Source organism: Carassius gibelio, chromosome A6 (assembly GCF_023724105.1).
Source record: "Carassius gibelio isolate Cgi1373 ecotype wild population from Czech Republic chromosome A6, carGib1.2-hapl.c, whole genome shotgun sequence".
Taxonomy (NCBI): Eukaryota; Metazoa; Chordata; class Actinopteri; order Cypriniformes; family Cyprinidae; genus Carassius; species Carassius gibelio.
Window position 1 is genome coordinate 14,309,657 of NC_068376.1, and position 16,909 is coordinate 14,326,565.

General features: G+C 37.2%; 1 protein-coding gene across 1 annotated transcript in view; it reads left to right on the forward strand.

Moving 5' to 3' along the window:
- LOC128015100 (regulatory-associated protein of mTOR) overlaps nucleotides 1-16,909 on the forward strand; it is a 144,169-nt gene that overhangs the window by 63,361 nt on the left and 63,899 nt on the right. Inside the window, exons 5-6 of the mRNA XM_052598797.1 lie at nucleotides 11,941-12,099; nucleotides 13,344-13,490. Of these exons, the coding sequence (XP_052454757.1) occupies nucleotides 11,941-12,099; nucleotides 13,344-13,490 (306 nt within the window). The remainder of the gene's footprint in view (nucleotides 1-11,940; nucleotides 12,100-13,343; nucleotides 13,491-16,909) is intronic.

Here is a 16,909-nt window from a genome sequence, read left to right on the forward strand (position 1 = left end):
TTAGGTCCACGGCGCGGACCCTGGAGGGGAGGGGGAGAGGTTGTGACAGGGATCTGGCAAGCCCGGTCTCCACCAATCACCAATGCTCACAGTCCCCTGAATATTAACCAGCCACACCTGCCCCGCATCACAGAGCCAATCACTGACACCTTAAAAGCATTCACCCGTACCTCAGTTCCCCATCAAGCCTCCAACAGGAACAGTCTCCTCGAACCTGTCTCCTGAACTCCTGCAAACCAGACGTAACGTATACTCACCTTTGTGTTACGCTAACCTGTGTCCTTGTGAGCATTCCATCTCATTAAGTGAGCAGTCTCTGCGTGGGGTCTGCCCAGACAGATGGCATTCTCATTGCTATTCTGCATCGTATAAGTTTCCCTGCATTGGCCACACTCGCCGTGCGACATTTTCAACAACGTCACTAGAGTTTGATCTTTTAGGGCTTACCTGCTAGAATAAGCTCTTTCAGAATTGCAGTATAGCAGCAGGGAAACAGGACTGGAACTGCTGAGGTTTGAAAAGAGCCTGTCAGCAAGCAGGGAGGTCTCTGTACAGCTGCGAAGGCATGTCAACAACGAGCAGGCTTTTCAGGATCAGTGATTAGCGTTGAGTCGACGCTGAAGGAGAAAAAATCTGAGAATCCTGTGGTGAATGCCTGCTTGTATACCCAGAGCGCCCCACTTTGTCAGGCTTGGTGGGCTTTGTCGCCATAGGCTCATTGGTGTAATTTTTTTTTTATATACTGCATGAACCACAGACAAAGGCTTCAGGAGAAAAAAATACTTTTTCCAATATGCGTTTAACAAGATGCAGTAAGAGTGTAGTATCGAAAGGGGACCCTAAACACAGAGAACCATTTCAGCAGTAAAAAGGTTTTTCAGGATGTTATGGTCCTAAATAGAACTGGTTTTACTTTTAAAGAACCATCTTTTTTAAGAGTGTACCTTAAATTATTTTTGGCTAAACTACATGCTGCCTGTGCAGTTTTATGTGTGTTATCAATTAATGAGGAAGATCTTTAGATATAAATGATAGACTATAGATGTCTGGGGGTGATGTCTTGTACAGTTTCGTACTCCTGTTTATTAAAAGCTCCAAACAATTATGCTTGTTTTATTCTACTCAATGAGGCCTTTCAAATGACATATGACACATGACTATCCGAGCTGTATGATATTTTGACATTAAGTACATGAGCCTAAAAAAAAATATTTTACATAGTTTTTCAGCAAATAACTTGGCACTACTATGGATTTAATAAGTGTCTACATTCATTTGCAAAGCTTTTTGTAGATCGAGGCAGTTGAAGTTTCGAGGTTTGAAAAATATGATTAGTAATATTGTTGCAGAGGGGACTATATATATATACATATTAGGGCCGGGACTTGATTATAAAAACTAATCTAATTAGAGGCTTTGTAATTCATTAATCGCATTTTAATCGCATATAAATATTTGACCTGAGAACAGTGAGAAGTAATTTTTTTTTCACATGGATTTATAGTATTCCATTGAATAATGACTGAATACATAAGCTTAAAAAATATTGTTTATTTTTGATCAACCAAGTCTAGCAGACCAGTGCAATTTTTGCCATTTAAGTGTAGCAATAGCATATTTAGAAACAATTTAGAAATAGTACATTTCAGAAATTCAGGTAGCTTATAGGTGCTGGAACCTTCTGTAAACTGTTTTTTTAAGTAAAACACAATACTGTCAAGTACATTGAGAAAATCGGAAACCCTGACTATTAGAAAACATCTCTCTGTTGGCCATAACATACTAAGTCCTACTCTGGAGTGTGGGTTGGGTGTGGGTACTCGGGGTCGGGCTAACGTCCACGCTAGCTCTTATATGTTTTGCGTTAAGGTGATACTTGAGGCTTGATGTGCTACGGTGATATGCAAATTCCTTGTTGCATAGCTTGCACACAACCATGCTCTTATCGATGCTTCCATACGTTCGTTTTTTATAACAATTTCCCATCCAAGGGGCCAACCAAAGCGGTCTCGTCTGCTTTTTTGTTCATGTTCACTGTGGTTTGTTGTTGTCTGAAGTCATGAACGCTAGTTGGTGCTCCAGTATAATCGGTCCGCCGAAACTCATCCAGTGAGAAATGTTCTGCGGTGCAAAAATAAGATATTAAAAATGCAGAACATTTTTTGTGTAATTAATTAATCTTAATTAACGCGTTAGTTTTTGTGGAAATTGATTAAAGATTAATCTAGATTAAAATGGCTTATTCAAATTCTTCCGAAGGCGTCCAGAATATGTGTTACCCAAATAAAATTGACAAACAGTAAGTCTTTGAGAAGGGATTTATCAAGCTAGGTGGTGCATTAGAAAAGGGGCTCATCTCCTGTTTCCAAAATGCATCACAAAGTCCTTGAAAAAACTGTAAACTAGTTCCACATTACACAAGGTGTAAGGCTTAGAAGCGGTAAGGCTTAAAAACTCTTGAAAACGATAAGCTTTCGTGACGATGCACAGCAGTGGCCCGTCAACTGTCCTGAGCATCTTTTTAGGCTGACCTCACCCAGTCGGTTATATAAAATATCAAGATGAAAGTTATCATAGCTTGCTTAGTACAGACCCAGCTCCCAACCCAACTTTTTTTTGCCCGATAAGAGTCTCACGTTAACGCCGATAACAGCCCACCACTAATATATATATATATATATATATATATATATATATATATATATATATATATATATATATATATATATATATTAGAGGTGGGCATAGATTAATTTTTTTAATCTAGATTAATCTCACTGTGATCTTGAAATTAATCTAGATTAATCTAGATTAAAATGGCTCATTCGAATTATGCCGAAGGCATTCAGAATATGTGTGTTACCCAAATAAAGTTGACAAACAGTAAGTCTTTGAGAAGGGGTTTATCAAGCTAGATGGTGCATTAGAAATGTACATCTCCTGTTTCCAAAATGCATCACAAACTGCTTGAAAAGGCTGTAAACTAATTTCACATTGCACAAGGTGCAAATAACCGTACACATGTTTCACACATACTCCCTCTGCATTGCATATGCGTTGCATATTTTTTTACGCACACATGTTAATGGATTCCAGTTGTGTTCAAGGAGCATTGCGTCTGCAGCAGTGCAGCAATCGTTTACGTACCGAGTACGAATTGCAAACGCGTCCTGTGTGAAAGCACAGTGAGTCAGTGCTGCACCACATACGTAACACACACGGACTGCATACGCACTGCAGACGGATTATGTGTGAAACAGGCGTGAGCAGGGCCGTAGCCTCCGGTCAGCAAGGACCCGGTGAAGGTTGTACCAGTGGGCCCTGTTTGAAATTGTTTAATTTGTATGTTCGTTTATTTTTATTTATTTGTGCTATTTACACAATGTTTAAGTTTTTTTCAAGTTTGTAGGTGTCAAGGTACAGAAACTAAATAATTAAATGTAAAAAAGCACTGGATAGTCTTCAATGTAAAAATTTAATATACAATCAAACCTACATTTATTCAGACACCTTCAACATTTCTCACATTATTACAGTTTTGCTATATATATCAAAAAATATATCTGGTGTCTGAATAATTTTTGGTTTGCCTGTTAAAACTAAGTAATTCAATCAAGAGCAGTGAGTGATTTTCATTTTCATTTTCTTGGATTAACATTACAGCAGCCAGTAGCTAAATTAGGCGCGGTCACTTTAAGAGACGATGAACACATCCAATATTATACACATACCATTTTTTTCCTTAACTGTTTACTTTCACCTGAGAAATAATTGACAGTTTTTTCTAGCATAATTTCCAAGGTGGATATTTTGACACATTTTGTATGTATTTGTCAGCACAAGAGCAAAAATAAGCAAATTCGATGTTCAAGTGTTTTGATCAAACACTTTATTTTTAGCGTCTCGAGACGCCTTTCTCTGCATGAGCCCTGAACACCAAAACACCGCGAGTACTGAATTGGGATCTTTCACATCTTTTTGTTTGTTCAAACTGCGATTTGCATTTGTTCGTTCAGGTGCACTTTGAGGAGAACTTCGCAGAAGAGAGCTCGGTTCAGTGTCGCTGTCCGTGATAGGCGGCTCTCTCTCTCTCTCTCTCTCCGCACCGAACACAGCACGCGAGTAACCAGCTAACGTTACTCTGTTCAGCTTTTCCGTGTCTTGTGTTTGGATGCTTTAATGTTTAAATCAACAAGCGGTGAGGCTTAACAACACGTGAAAAAGATTAGCTTTCGTGATGATGCGCAGCAGTGGCCCGTCAACTGTCCTGAGCATCTTTTTAGGCTGGCCTCAGCCAGTCGGTTATATAAAATATCAAGGTGAAAGTCATCACAGCTTGCATAGTATAGACCCAGCTCCCAACCCAACTTTGAGCATAGATTAACGGCGATATTTTTTTTTATCGCCCGATAAGAGTCTCGCGTTAACGCCGATAACGGCCCACCACTAATATATATATATATATATATATATATATATATATATATATATATATATATATATATATCAACATGTATTTCTTATTTCATTTCTTTTTTCTTTTATATGAAGCTCTTTTTTATATCACATCTTCTTCAGTTGAGCATCTATATTGCTGTGGTGTTACACAATCATCTGATAGCGTAGTGTTTTTGTGTGTGATTTTTATAAATCAGTCTTTAATTTCTCTGGCTCTCATCACCTCTCATACACACAATGATTGCTTCGGACTCCATCCAGTTGCATAATAATGGCACTTAGTCAGAGAAACAGTCACATTATTTAACTGCCAAGGATACAGCTCCTGTGTGTATATGTGTGAGGAAGTGTGACAGATTTGGACAGGAGGACAGGAGGTGACGTGTCTCTCAATCCTGACCCTGGTCTTGTTCAAACCTGTCACTTTAACAGCTTCTGATTCATACACATACTTGAACTAATTGTCCTGTCAGTTACATGGATAGACAGCATGGTCACAATCCTGCTTAAGTGATTCTAATGAGTGATTTGATTGCTTCCAAGTGCTCCACTGTGATCTTTGAACATTCCCCCATGGGACTATTGTCCTATTGCCCTTTTCACAGTGACATCAGCTAACTTCCGCTTTCCCACAAAGCAGTGTATCTGTACTTATGTTATACCTTTACACCGGAGACTTCTCTGGAAAATTTTGGAGAAATATGAAAGGCATTAGTTAATAGTTAAGACAAATAACGTTAATCTACCTACAGTTTTTCTGCATCTGCTTTAGATGGGTGGCTTGCTTGTCGCAACTGCTTGCTTTCAGATTTGTATGACAACGATTGTGTGTCCACACAAAAAACATTTTTTTACTTGTTATTTTGGTTTGTCATTACTTGGCTAATTTGTGAACACACTGTGTAAATTTTCAGTGTGTTTTTGTTTTTAATATGGGAAAATTAAATGGACACAACTCATTTTTTACAACATGGCAAATTTCACATCCATAAAGGCAAGTGGTCTGAAAAGAAACTTATTATCCAGTTCAAGAATACAATGACTTAATATTGAAAGAATACAAAAAGCACAGCCGCGTAGTTCTACTACAGAACTTTGGACTTCTACAATTACTTTAATTCCTCCATTCAATTTCGCTTTAACTACATGTATACCGTGTTTTTAATTTGTGAATTATTATTGATTATTATGATCTATCATATTTTATTTTTGTTACAGGCTATATGCAATGTCGTCTTTAAAAAAACAGCTATGACCTGTGTTTTATATTTCCAAACATGCTGGCATCTGTTTTTAACTAAAAGCTTTTTATATAATCTTAATATATTTAATATTTATTTCTGAATTACATTAAATAAACGGAAATTTATAGATCCCATTTTATTGATATTTAAATAGTACAAGCTTGTTATATTGAAATATTCTTGTACATACAGGCACTGTATTAAGCAGGACATAAATTTCTGAATGAAAAGGCTTTCTGTTAATGTCTAAAATTAACAGATGTAAATGTCACAGCTATCAATGTGAACGCCATCTATATGAATAGTGTGATTTATTGACTATATGGCACATTGATATGATTAATGCCAATGTTAATTTTATTTATATAGCACTATTAAACAGCCATGGGTTGACCAATGTGCTGAACAACAACAATAAAAAACATGGACCCACTTTATATTAAGTGGCCTTAACTACTATGTACTTATATTTTAATTAATGATGTAGTACAATGTACTTATTGTGTACATGTTTTTACATTGTACTTATATTTTTTAAAAAACTACACTTAATTACATCTGTATTTAATTTCTGTAATTACATTTATAATTACACCGTTGACCCATACTTTCACCTTAACCCAAGCTTAAACTTACCCATACCTCCAGCCCTTTCCCTAACTAGGGGTGTGACGGTTAGTATATAACCGTGAGACCGGCGGTTATAGTTGAACACCGTCATTAGAATTCTATAACTGCCAAAACGGTGTCATTAAAATATTTTTCACAAACTTTTTTTAGATAGGATCATAAGATGCGCACTATATCGGAAGACATGGTTTTTACCACTTAATGAAGTTTTGTAAATCGTCAGACATGATATTTACCACTTCATTAAATTTTGCTTTGTATAAAACCTTTCTTAAAAACGAATTTAGTTTTGAAGAAATTTTATCTTAATTTTAATAAATGTTTCATCAACCAATTGCATGTATTTTAATAAATAAAAAGCAAATATAGCAGACAATGATAACCGTGACATGGAAGCACCAGCGCGCCGCGTTCACTTGCACTGCACTGTGAACTAGAGCGCATCTCATTGTAAATGAAACTCAGAAATATCTTTGCTGCATCCTTTCTAGAACAGACAATGGCTTTTTTTTTTTTTTTTGCGGCTCGCATCAGCAAAACATTGCATCGTCCATAGACCGCAAAACAGTCAGTCAGCTAATCAGCGGATGGCGGGTGGGTGCGGCTTTGAAATTTGCTCAAAATACTTTGGCGCGGATGATGAGTTTTGTGACAGATCTCCTAAACGGAGGTCTGAAATCTCTGCCCCTTTACCGATCAGAGCGCGCGTTGACACGGAGTTAACCCGCTATCTCCAAGATCAACCAATTGACTCTACGGCAGATCCACAAGCATGGTGGCGAGACAATATGAAACACGCTATCGGCTCCTCCAACCAGATTTGAAATATAAACTCATGAGACATTTTACTTTCAACCCAGTACTTTTCTAGATTTGGTTTTCTAGAATTCTATTTTAAGTAAGGTAGGGCACTTTCAGCTGTGAGTCCCATAATGGGGGGTGCTGGCTAACAGGTTAAGTTCCAATTTGAGGTGATTCATTAAACAGGATATACAGAAACATTATTCTCATTTATTAAGCTTAGATTACAATGATATTTTTACTAATAAAATCAGCACGGATACTCATCCATGAGCTATATTTCAGCTTCATATCACTGTATCTCTTAAGTAGGTTATTATCCTGCACCTTTAATTTCTGAATGGTCTGTGATTGTACCTCTAACCACCAGCTCTCCTTGGATAAGTATTATTGTTTGCTATCAAATACAGTAGGTAGACATCCAAAACACCCCTTCCGCGGCGTCTGTAAAGTGCATTTGCAGCTTTTGACTCCTGTGTGGCGCTTTAACCACAAGTTATCAAACAAGCGCATTAAAGCACATTTTCACGAATAGACGTCAGTTTTGCCTCGCTGATGTGTTACATTTGACAGCTTCGGTCATGGAAAATGAAAGAAAAACACTATAGTTAAAATATTTAATATTTAATATTCACACATGCAAGTTTGGTACTTATGAAGTTATGTGCATTTCTTAGAATTAATTCAAGCAGGATAAATGTCAGGCCTGAGCCTGTGCTTATATGTTTTCTAAGCTACATGGTATTAAACCATATTTTAGATTTGACACATTTAAAAGGTGTGCAGTATTATTTATATTATATGAATTATATGTTATATTATTCAAAATAAATTGTGGTTTACTTTCCATCGGAGCATTAAAAGTGGTAGACTATTTTAGGGGGTAGGCTACATGGATTAAAATGCAAAATGCCAATATTTTCATATTATGCCTATGTTTACATTTTTATTTTAAAATTCCTTTAATAAATCAACATGCATTTTTGTTATTCGTTACCTGTCCTTTATTTTGATGGATAATTTCTTGGGAAAAAGACATTTGTCTGTAAACTGATTAAGAAATTGTTGCATGTTTAGTAAAACGTGAAGCACTGTATAATTTTGTTCCCATTATTTAGGCCTAATTAGCCTAAAACAAGAAACTAATAAATTAAATCTGCACGATTTAGCTAACTCTTTGAAACTCTAAAGAATGGATGGATTAATAAAATTATTCATTGACAACTTAAGTGATTTTAAAGGGAGCCTTCTTAACTTGCTTTTAGTGCTGGGCGATCGCATATGGCCAAAAAAAAAAAAAAAGATTTATGATTTAAATAGATTTTATGTGTCTGTATTAGGGGTGTAACGGTACGCAAAAATAATGGTTTGGTACGTACCTCGGTTTTAAAGTCACGGTTTCATTTTTGGTACAGTAAGGGAAAGAAATGCAAACATTAAACTGCAGGTTATTTTTTACTATACACTTTTTTAAAATACTTTTTAATAAAATATATATATATATATATATATATATATATATATATATATATATATATATATATATATATATATATATATATATATATATATAATAAAATACTGCTGCAAAGTTCTGCAAAGTAAAATACTCTCTCAAACCAATATCATATAATAAAATATAATGAAAAATATAAATAAATAACTATGATTACAGTGCAGCATTACCAATCCCAGCTTGTAGGCCTGCTTCACCAGAATCGTGCCTGACGTGGGGTAGATGCGCTGCTGCTGCTGTAGGTGACATAGAGGGAGACCGCCGACAGACCAGGCTCAATTGTCTTCATGACAACAATATCTATACTTCATATTGAGCATAAATATAAAGCCTACTGATAAAGGACACCGTCAACAATATTGACGGCAAAATAGACTGTTTGACAGGTGCAATATTTGAAAATCGATAATTAATTTATTTTTTTAAATTACATTTATATCTGAATTTGTCAACCTATAGACTTCAAACATCAAAGTGTCATGAATTAATATGTATTTGTGTACAAATTACATCTAAACATATTTTCCTATTCTATTTTGCCTGGAAATGCTTCCAACACGCTTGCATGTCGCATGAAAAATAGGCGTCGGTTCTAATTCTAGCACGCACGCGTTTTCCGCACGGCTCGAGCCGCGCCTGAGATGCGCATCTCATGCAGGCAGTCTGCAAGCTCTAACCTGTTAAAATGGGAGCCGAATTAAAAACGGACACGCCACGTAGCAAAGACAAAGTGACGCTTGCGCCACTGTGTGTCGCCGGCCTTATTAGAATCAGCGGAAGGGCGGGATTTGCGCTGAACTCTGAGACTTCCGCCACTTTATATGTTTGTTTGGAAACACGAAAATGTACTTATGGTCCGCACACAAAATATTGCATTCCGCATTCGGTACACACATGCAACCGTAAACGAAAGCCCTATACCGAAACAGTCCGGTACGAATACACGTACCGTTACACCCCTAGTTTGTGTGTGTGTGTGTGTGTGTGTGTGTGTATATATATATACAGTACAATCCAAAAGTTTGGAAACATTACTATTTTTAATGTTTTTGAAAGAAGTTTCTTCTGCTCATCAAGCCTGTATTTATTTGATCAAAAATACAGAAAACACAGTAATATTAACACACTCCTGTGTGAAGAACTATTGTATTATGCCATTCATTAAGAATCCTGCTTACAATCACTGCAAGCTACCATTACAAGGTGTAACAAATTCCAGTATAACAAGTCAAGACTCCCGGAATGCCAGTTGTTCAATCTAATTAGAGGGCCAACATTAAAGGGTGATTTATTCTGTAGTCGGTGTAACCCCTTGTAATGGTAGCTTGCAGTGATTGTAAGCAGGATGCTTAATGAATGGCACAATACAATATTTCTTCACACAGGAGTGTCTTAAGGACAAAACCTGAAAATGGTTAATTGTGGATAAGCAGAATAATTGTCTCTAGAGTGGACCAGATTACACATATGATATTACAAGTAATAAAAGGCCTAGCACTAAGTGTAATATCCATATCATCTTGTTTGCTTTATTTGTGTGCCAGATGGAAGTCGCCATTTGGTCTTCTAAGAATGGGCATGTCTGACATGGAGGCTGAAGTACTTATTGCCCTCTTTCCTCAGCTTGATTTAAAGATATTCTGCACACACATTTGTCCTGTCATGGTGGTGGCTTTCCATCGATTTATATTGTTTTAAGCTTGATCTTATGACATTTTCCCTCACAAAACCTTTTTTCATTTTCAGTAAGACATTGTTTACTACACACCTTTGTGTGTGTTTCCTGCTGGCGCAACATTGTAGGTGATTTTATGATTTGCTATCCTTGTTGGAGGCATCTGGTACACAAAATCTACACACACTCACAGAGCAGTCCACTGACCTGTAGTGTATGTCAGAATGTGAGACTGTGATATAAACCGCAAACACAATGCTTTCACACTCTCCCAAACACCAGCTCTCTCTCACTCAGAGTTATGTAATACCACACACACACACACACACACACACACACACACACACACACACACACACACACATATATATATATATAATTATATTGGAGAGGACAGCGAAAAAATGAAGCATTTCACACTGCATCATTCTGTCTCTCACACACAATCCACAGATACAATTCATGCCTGCTCTGTGATTATCAAAATTCTGTTGTTTTATTCCATTGTAATAAAGCTTGTGGTTCTGTTGTGATAATGATTCACACCAGTGAAGCTTAAACCTTATATTAAACAAATGTTTTTGTGCAAAATTATAAAAATAAATTAACAAAATAAGAGTAATATAAACATAGTAATAGAGAGATATATCATTGCAGTCAATAAGTCTTAACGTAAGAGTATTTATAAAAATAATTCCTATAGTTTAAACTTATTTTTTTGTCCTGATTTACAGTCTCTTCCAAAACCCTTCTCTTCTTATCCATTATCTGTACACACACACACACACAGACACACACAACATCCATGATTGGAGAGTAAAGAAAACTTAGTGTTAATAATGTATTATTAAAGCTGTGATAGAAACTCAGTCGTTCAGCCAACTTAACGCGTCAATATATTCAAATCCATATTTTCTGCCCATTCTCTCTTCTCATCTACCTTCATCTAGAAGATTGCTGTTACTGTTGGCTTGTCTCACAATATGTCTGTCTACTGTGCCTTGATGAGAGATTTTAGTGAGCTTATTTTAAGTGCTAGTCCTCACAGAGGTTAATTTAGGGCAAGCTGGTGATGCATGTTAAAACATGTAAACCAGTTTTTGCAATGGCCAGTTTCGTCCCCACCAACTTATGCTCACAGCAGAGGTGGACTGGATTCACGGAGCAAGAATTTCCTTTTGTTCATGTGTGTTATAATTTGTGGTAATCTGGTATTTATTTATTTTAGTTATCAGTTGTGGAAAGATACTGTAGCAGTGCACACAGCTCTCAGACAAGCAATCTGCAGCTCATTTTTACTAAAATCAAAGCTATACATATTTATTAAAAATGTAAACAATCATAAAAACTTTGGTATATTTTCTTATTTTATTCTTCAGCCAAGTGTGCACATTTATCAGTCAATACAAATAATCTTGAAGATAGCCGGACAATAGCAGATTTTCTGTACTGTTGACTTTAAAGTACATACATTTGTACGAGTTGCTGATTTTCAGTTTGTTTTAATGGTCATTTTTATATTTCTTCTGGAGTTCTCAGATATTTTGAGATCTGTGCTGTCGTATTTCTTCATTAATGTTGGATGTCATTGCCATCTAAAATCCTCTCTCTTCCAGGCCCGCTATAAGCAGAGTTTGGACCCTACAGTTGATGAGGTGAAGAAGTTGTGTACTTCACTGCGGAGAAATGCCAAAGAGGAACGTGTTCTCTTTCATTATAATGGCCATGGGGTTCCTCGACCCACTGTCAATGGAGAGATCTGGGTCTTCAACAAGGTAAGTGTAAATCTTATCTGTCATTCTTATTTTAGTGAGCAGTGCTAAATAGGTCTGGGCAATGTAGCGAATATTAGCAATAATATCGGAATAAATTTGATGATGATGTAAAATGTAAAAATATAGAATATTTGAAAATTCAAGCATACTTTCCCAAAAGAATGTGCCGAACCTCCAAAAAAGGAACATGCAACTGCAGACTGCTCTACACGCTTCTACTATGATAGCTTTCATGAAAGCGGTTGCCAGATAACAAGAGTTTAAATCCCTGATTCAGAGTTTCGCTGTTACAAGGATTCATTTTCTGCCCGGTGTTTGCTTATTTTAAGCAATCGCAACCATGTGCACTTGCTCACTCCTTATTGCAGAAGCGTCTTTGACGATGATCTGAAAACACTAACAAGCTGGAGTTTAGCGATCTAACAAAAGCATTGTTCAGCTGGTGTGTTCTGTCATGAGATCTCAACTGTATTGTTTGCAATTGTGATCGCTGAATAAATGCACTTACTCGACCACTGATGTTTGAATAGAGAAACATAGACTATGGCTATTTGGAATTACTATTATGGAATTTCATTGTTATATTTACCAGTTTTTATAGTATAGACAGGGAGAGTGCTAAATTCTTTGGTATTCATTTATCTATTTCTTATATATAAATATATATCTCCTTCAGCAACTACCTCCCCATCTAAGAGGATTTTAAGTGTCAGTGGGAACATAGTTTAATGCAACAGAGCTTCTCTTAAAACCACAGACAGTTGACATACTTGTGTTCTTAGCTAAAAGCTTTTTTTTTTTTGTAAATGTTTAATATAAAATAATTATCCCAGTTGCATAGTTTAAATTGTTAATTGAATGCACTAAAAAGTTGACAGAATGCACTTTCTGCACTTGTTTTGCACTGCTTAGTTACTGCAAGTTACGTATAGGCCTACATGTGTTCATTTGATTTAATGGGCAATAGAAAATTAAGTTTTTTTTTTTTTTTTTTTTTAATATATATATTGAGATATCGAATATCATAAATATTTTGACAATATCAATGTATATATTATTTCATATATTGCCCAGCCCTAATGCTAAATAATAAACTTATTTCAGACTTGCACAGCAGTTACCAGCATTAGTTTGTGTACACTTGTACTTTCCTTTGACTTCAATTAAAATTAATTTAATTAGTTTTGGGCATAAACTGAGTTGAGTTGTCAAAAATAATCTTTTTCTTTCTCTCGCTCTTTCAGAACTACACACAGTACATCCCTCTCTCCATCTATGACTTACAGACGTGGATGGGAAGTCCCTCCATCTTCGTGTATGACTGCTCTAATGCAGGGATCATTGTCAAGTCATTCAAACAGTTTGCATTGCAAAGGGAGCAGGAGCTGGAGGTGTGTGATATTTTACACACACACACACACACACACACACACACACACACACACACACACATATTCACTCATGTGCACACAGTCATAGTAAAATGCCGAACTGATGTGTTATTTATATAAGAGAAAATAATAAAGCATGAAAACAGTTTATTGAGAAAACTCAATCTAGAGATAGAGTTAAAAGGTTAAATCATTGAACATTTAATATATTTGTGTTTTAGATGTTTTAGTAGTCAATCTTAAAGGTATAGTTTGCACCTCTCTTCTATGGACCACAAAAGGAGATATTTTGAAGAGTGTTCCAGATGCACTTTTTCATTAAATGGTAGTGGGTGGTGATAATGTCTCAGCTCAAAAAAGAACAATAAATTCCCTTTTTAGTACCATATATCAGAGATAATCAAGTCTGTCCTAAAAAAAAAAAAAAGAAACACTTTTGTCTGCTTAGGGATGATGTTTAGATGATTTTTAGGTTAGCTCTAGGGTTGTCCCTATTTTCTTTCTCTTCTACTCTTTCAGCAGTAGTTTGTCCCTCAGTATATCAAAGGCACAATCACTGCAAGACATGAAAATATTTTAGGCAAGTTTGAGATTATCAAGTAAATTTTTTTATATTTTTAAACAATATTTTGATAGTGTGTATGTGCTGTGAAACTGTGTTTCAAAGAATACAGTTGAAGATTTTCTTTAAGGCAGTGTTGTGGATCAGACATCCTTCTTAGAAAATAAAAGATATGGATGGATGGTGAAAAATCCAACATCAGAGGTAAAACTGTTTATCATTCTGAAACAGAATGATGAAACATCCAGATATGCATATCTGTTACAGTCACACTTCACAGGAGAGGAAAGTACAAGAAACAATGAACAAGGAGACGCTGAAGAATCCTACAAACATGGAATTTATTTCACAAAGGGTAGACACCGGAACTTTGAAGACATTTAACAGCAGACGACCAAACACTCGGACACACAGGGTTTAAATGCATGGGAAAATTAGATAATTAATGAGAGACATGGCCATGGCAGAGCTCTCCCCTGCCTCTATGGCTAGAGCCCTACTATCCCCCCTCAAAAAATACTTGGGAGAAATGAGGGGGCTTAACGGGGGATCAGGAGCCCTCCCTGGGCTTAACGGAGGATCAGGAGCCCTCCCAGGTCTTAACAGAGTTTCAGGAGCCCTCAGTGGGGCTATATGGGGAGACGGGAACCCTCCCTGGACTATACGGGGAGACAGAAGCCCTCCCTATACAGGGAAACAGTGCTATACAGGGAAACAGGAAGATACAGGAGCCCTCCCTGGGCTTAAGGTGGGATCAGGAGCCCTCCGTAGGCTATACTCGGGATCAGGAGCCCTTCCAGGGCTGAGTTGGGGATCAGGATAGCACTTACGGGGTTCTGGCAAAGGAGGTTGGTCTGGAGGAACAGGCACAGTAAAGCACTTTCAAGGAGCGGTTACTGGAGCGAGCTCTGGGGCTTGGGCCGACACTGGAGCAAGCTCTGGGGCTGGAGCCGACACTTGAGCTAGCTCTGGGGCTGGAACCAACACTGGAATGAGCGCTGGGGCTGGAGCCAACACTAGAGCGAGCTCTGGGGCTGGAGCCAACACTGGAACAAGCTCTGGGGCTGGAGCCAACACTGGAGCGGGCTCTGGGGCTGCAGCCGACACTGGAGTGAGCTATGGAGTAGCAGGCACTTGAGGGAGCTCTGGAAGGCGCTTTCGAGGAGCAGGCACTGGAGGGAGCTCTGGAAGGTGCTTTCAAGGAGCGGGCACTGGAGTGAGTTTTGGGATTGGCAGGTTTGCCAGATTAACATCCGGAAGGCTGGCTGATTTGACTTGGGCTCTGCTGGCTGTCTTGACTCGGGAAATGCCAACATATGGGTCCCACATCGGGAGCAGAGACTCTCCAGTTGACACCTGGATAACTGCCTCCTTCCAGCCAAGGTTGGTAGTGTCTGGTAGCTCCGCAGGGAAGATAGTATGTCATCCCGATCTGGAACAGCGTCACCAGAGTTTCCGCATCAAGGGAGCAGGTGAGGGTGAGTGGCACAAATGCCTTAGCTTAACTGACTGGGTCGGGGCACGCCTGAGCTATGGTGATAATATAGCTCCTTCCTCCATGTGATGGGAGTAAGAATGAGTGGGAAAACCTAAACACTTTAAACAACAGAGAGAAAAGGCACTGCTTACTTTTGTTTTAGGGTGGCTGTTCTGTTACATTTCATGAGAGAGGAAGGTACAAGTAGCAAGGAGATGCTGGAGAATCTTTGAATCCTTCAAACATGGAATTTAATTCACAAAGGGTAAACACAGGAACTTTGAAGATATTTAACAGTCGACGACCAAACACAAGGTTTAAGTTACACCGGTATTACCCCCATTTTCGGCATGGAGACCGAAATGTTCATAAAGCTGACACTTCAAAGTTTACTATTCAAGAATCATAATTACTCAGATTGTTATGATAATAAAGATATATAAGCTCAAACATAAAAATAAAAATATTAAAAATATATTTTTTAAATGTATTAAAAAAATGAAATCTACTAATACTTCATCAAAAAAAAAAAATCATCATAATCTGTAAAACTGTTAATTTTATTAAATATTTTTAAGGCCATCTCATGTGTGTTTTTAGAGAGGGCTAATATAATTGATTCATAGCCCCTGGTATCCCCTGCAAACTCTCATATAGGCCTTTCACACATCGGCCAGGTATGAGACATTATCCGCATTTCTTTTATCCTTATTCTTTTGTTTTTATTCAGCTGTTATTAGCCTTTGTTGTGGTATTTCAAGGTTTACCAAGCCACGTCTTTTCAATCCCAGTATACGTTACCTCACTATTATCAAAAATCTTACTATAAAAATACAACAAAACATTTTCTTACGGCCTTATGTGAATTATTATGACAAAATGCATTATGAAGAAGAACCGCACCTGTTATGTAGCTGCATTAGAGGTAACGTTAACATCAAGCTACATAAAGACTATTTAGGAAATTATTAGTACACATTTATTCAAAACTTACTTTAAACCCTGATCGAGTGTTTGTAATAACTAACTTTTGCGATCTCATATGGAATTTGGGCGTTTACTGTTGTAAAAATATGCTATTTATAGACTTTTATATCGCTGCACAAATTAGCATTTCAGATGTACATTTTCAATATTTTTATAAAAATGCCCCAAATCTCAAGAAAATTGCATACCAACCATTTACTTACGTAATCGGGTTTATTATTTGGATATTTTGTGGGTAGAGGTTTCTCTGTGTTGCTGTGGTCAGATATCACCTTGGAAGAGTGAAGGAAGCATGTGATACGATGACACTTTGTTTAGTTATGAGACGCTAAATATTGACAAGGCAAAAGACAAATCAGAGTTTGTCTGCGTCACAGCACGAACACGGAAGAG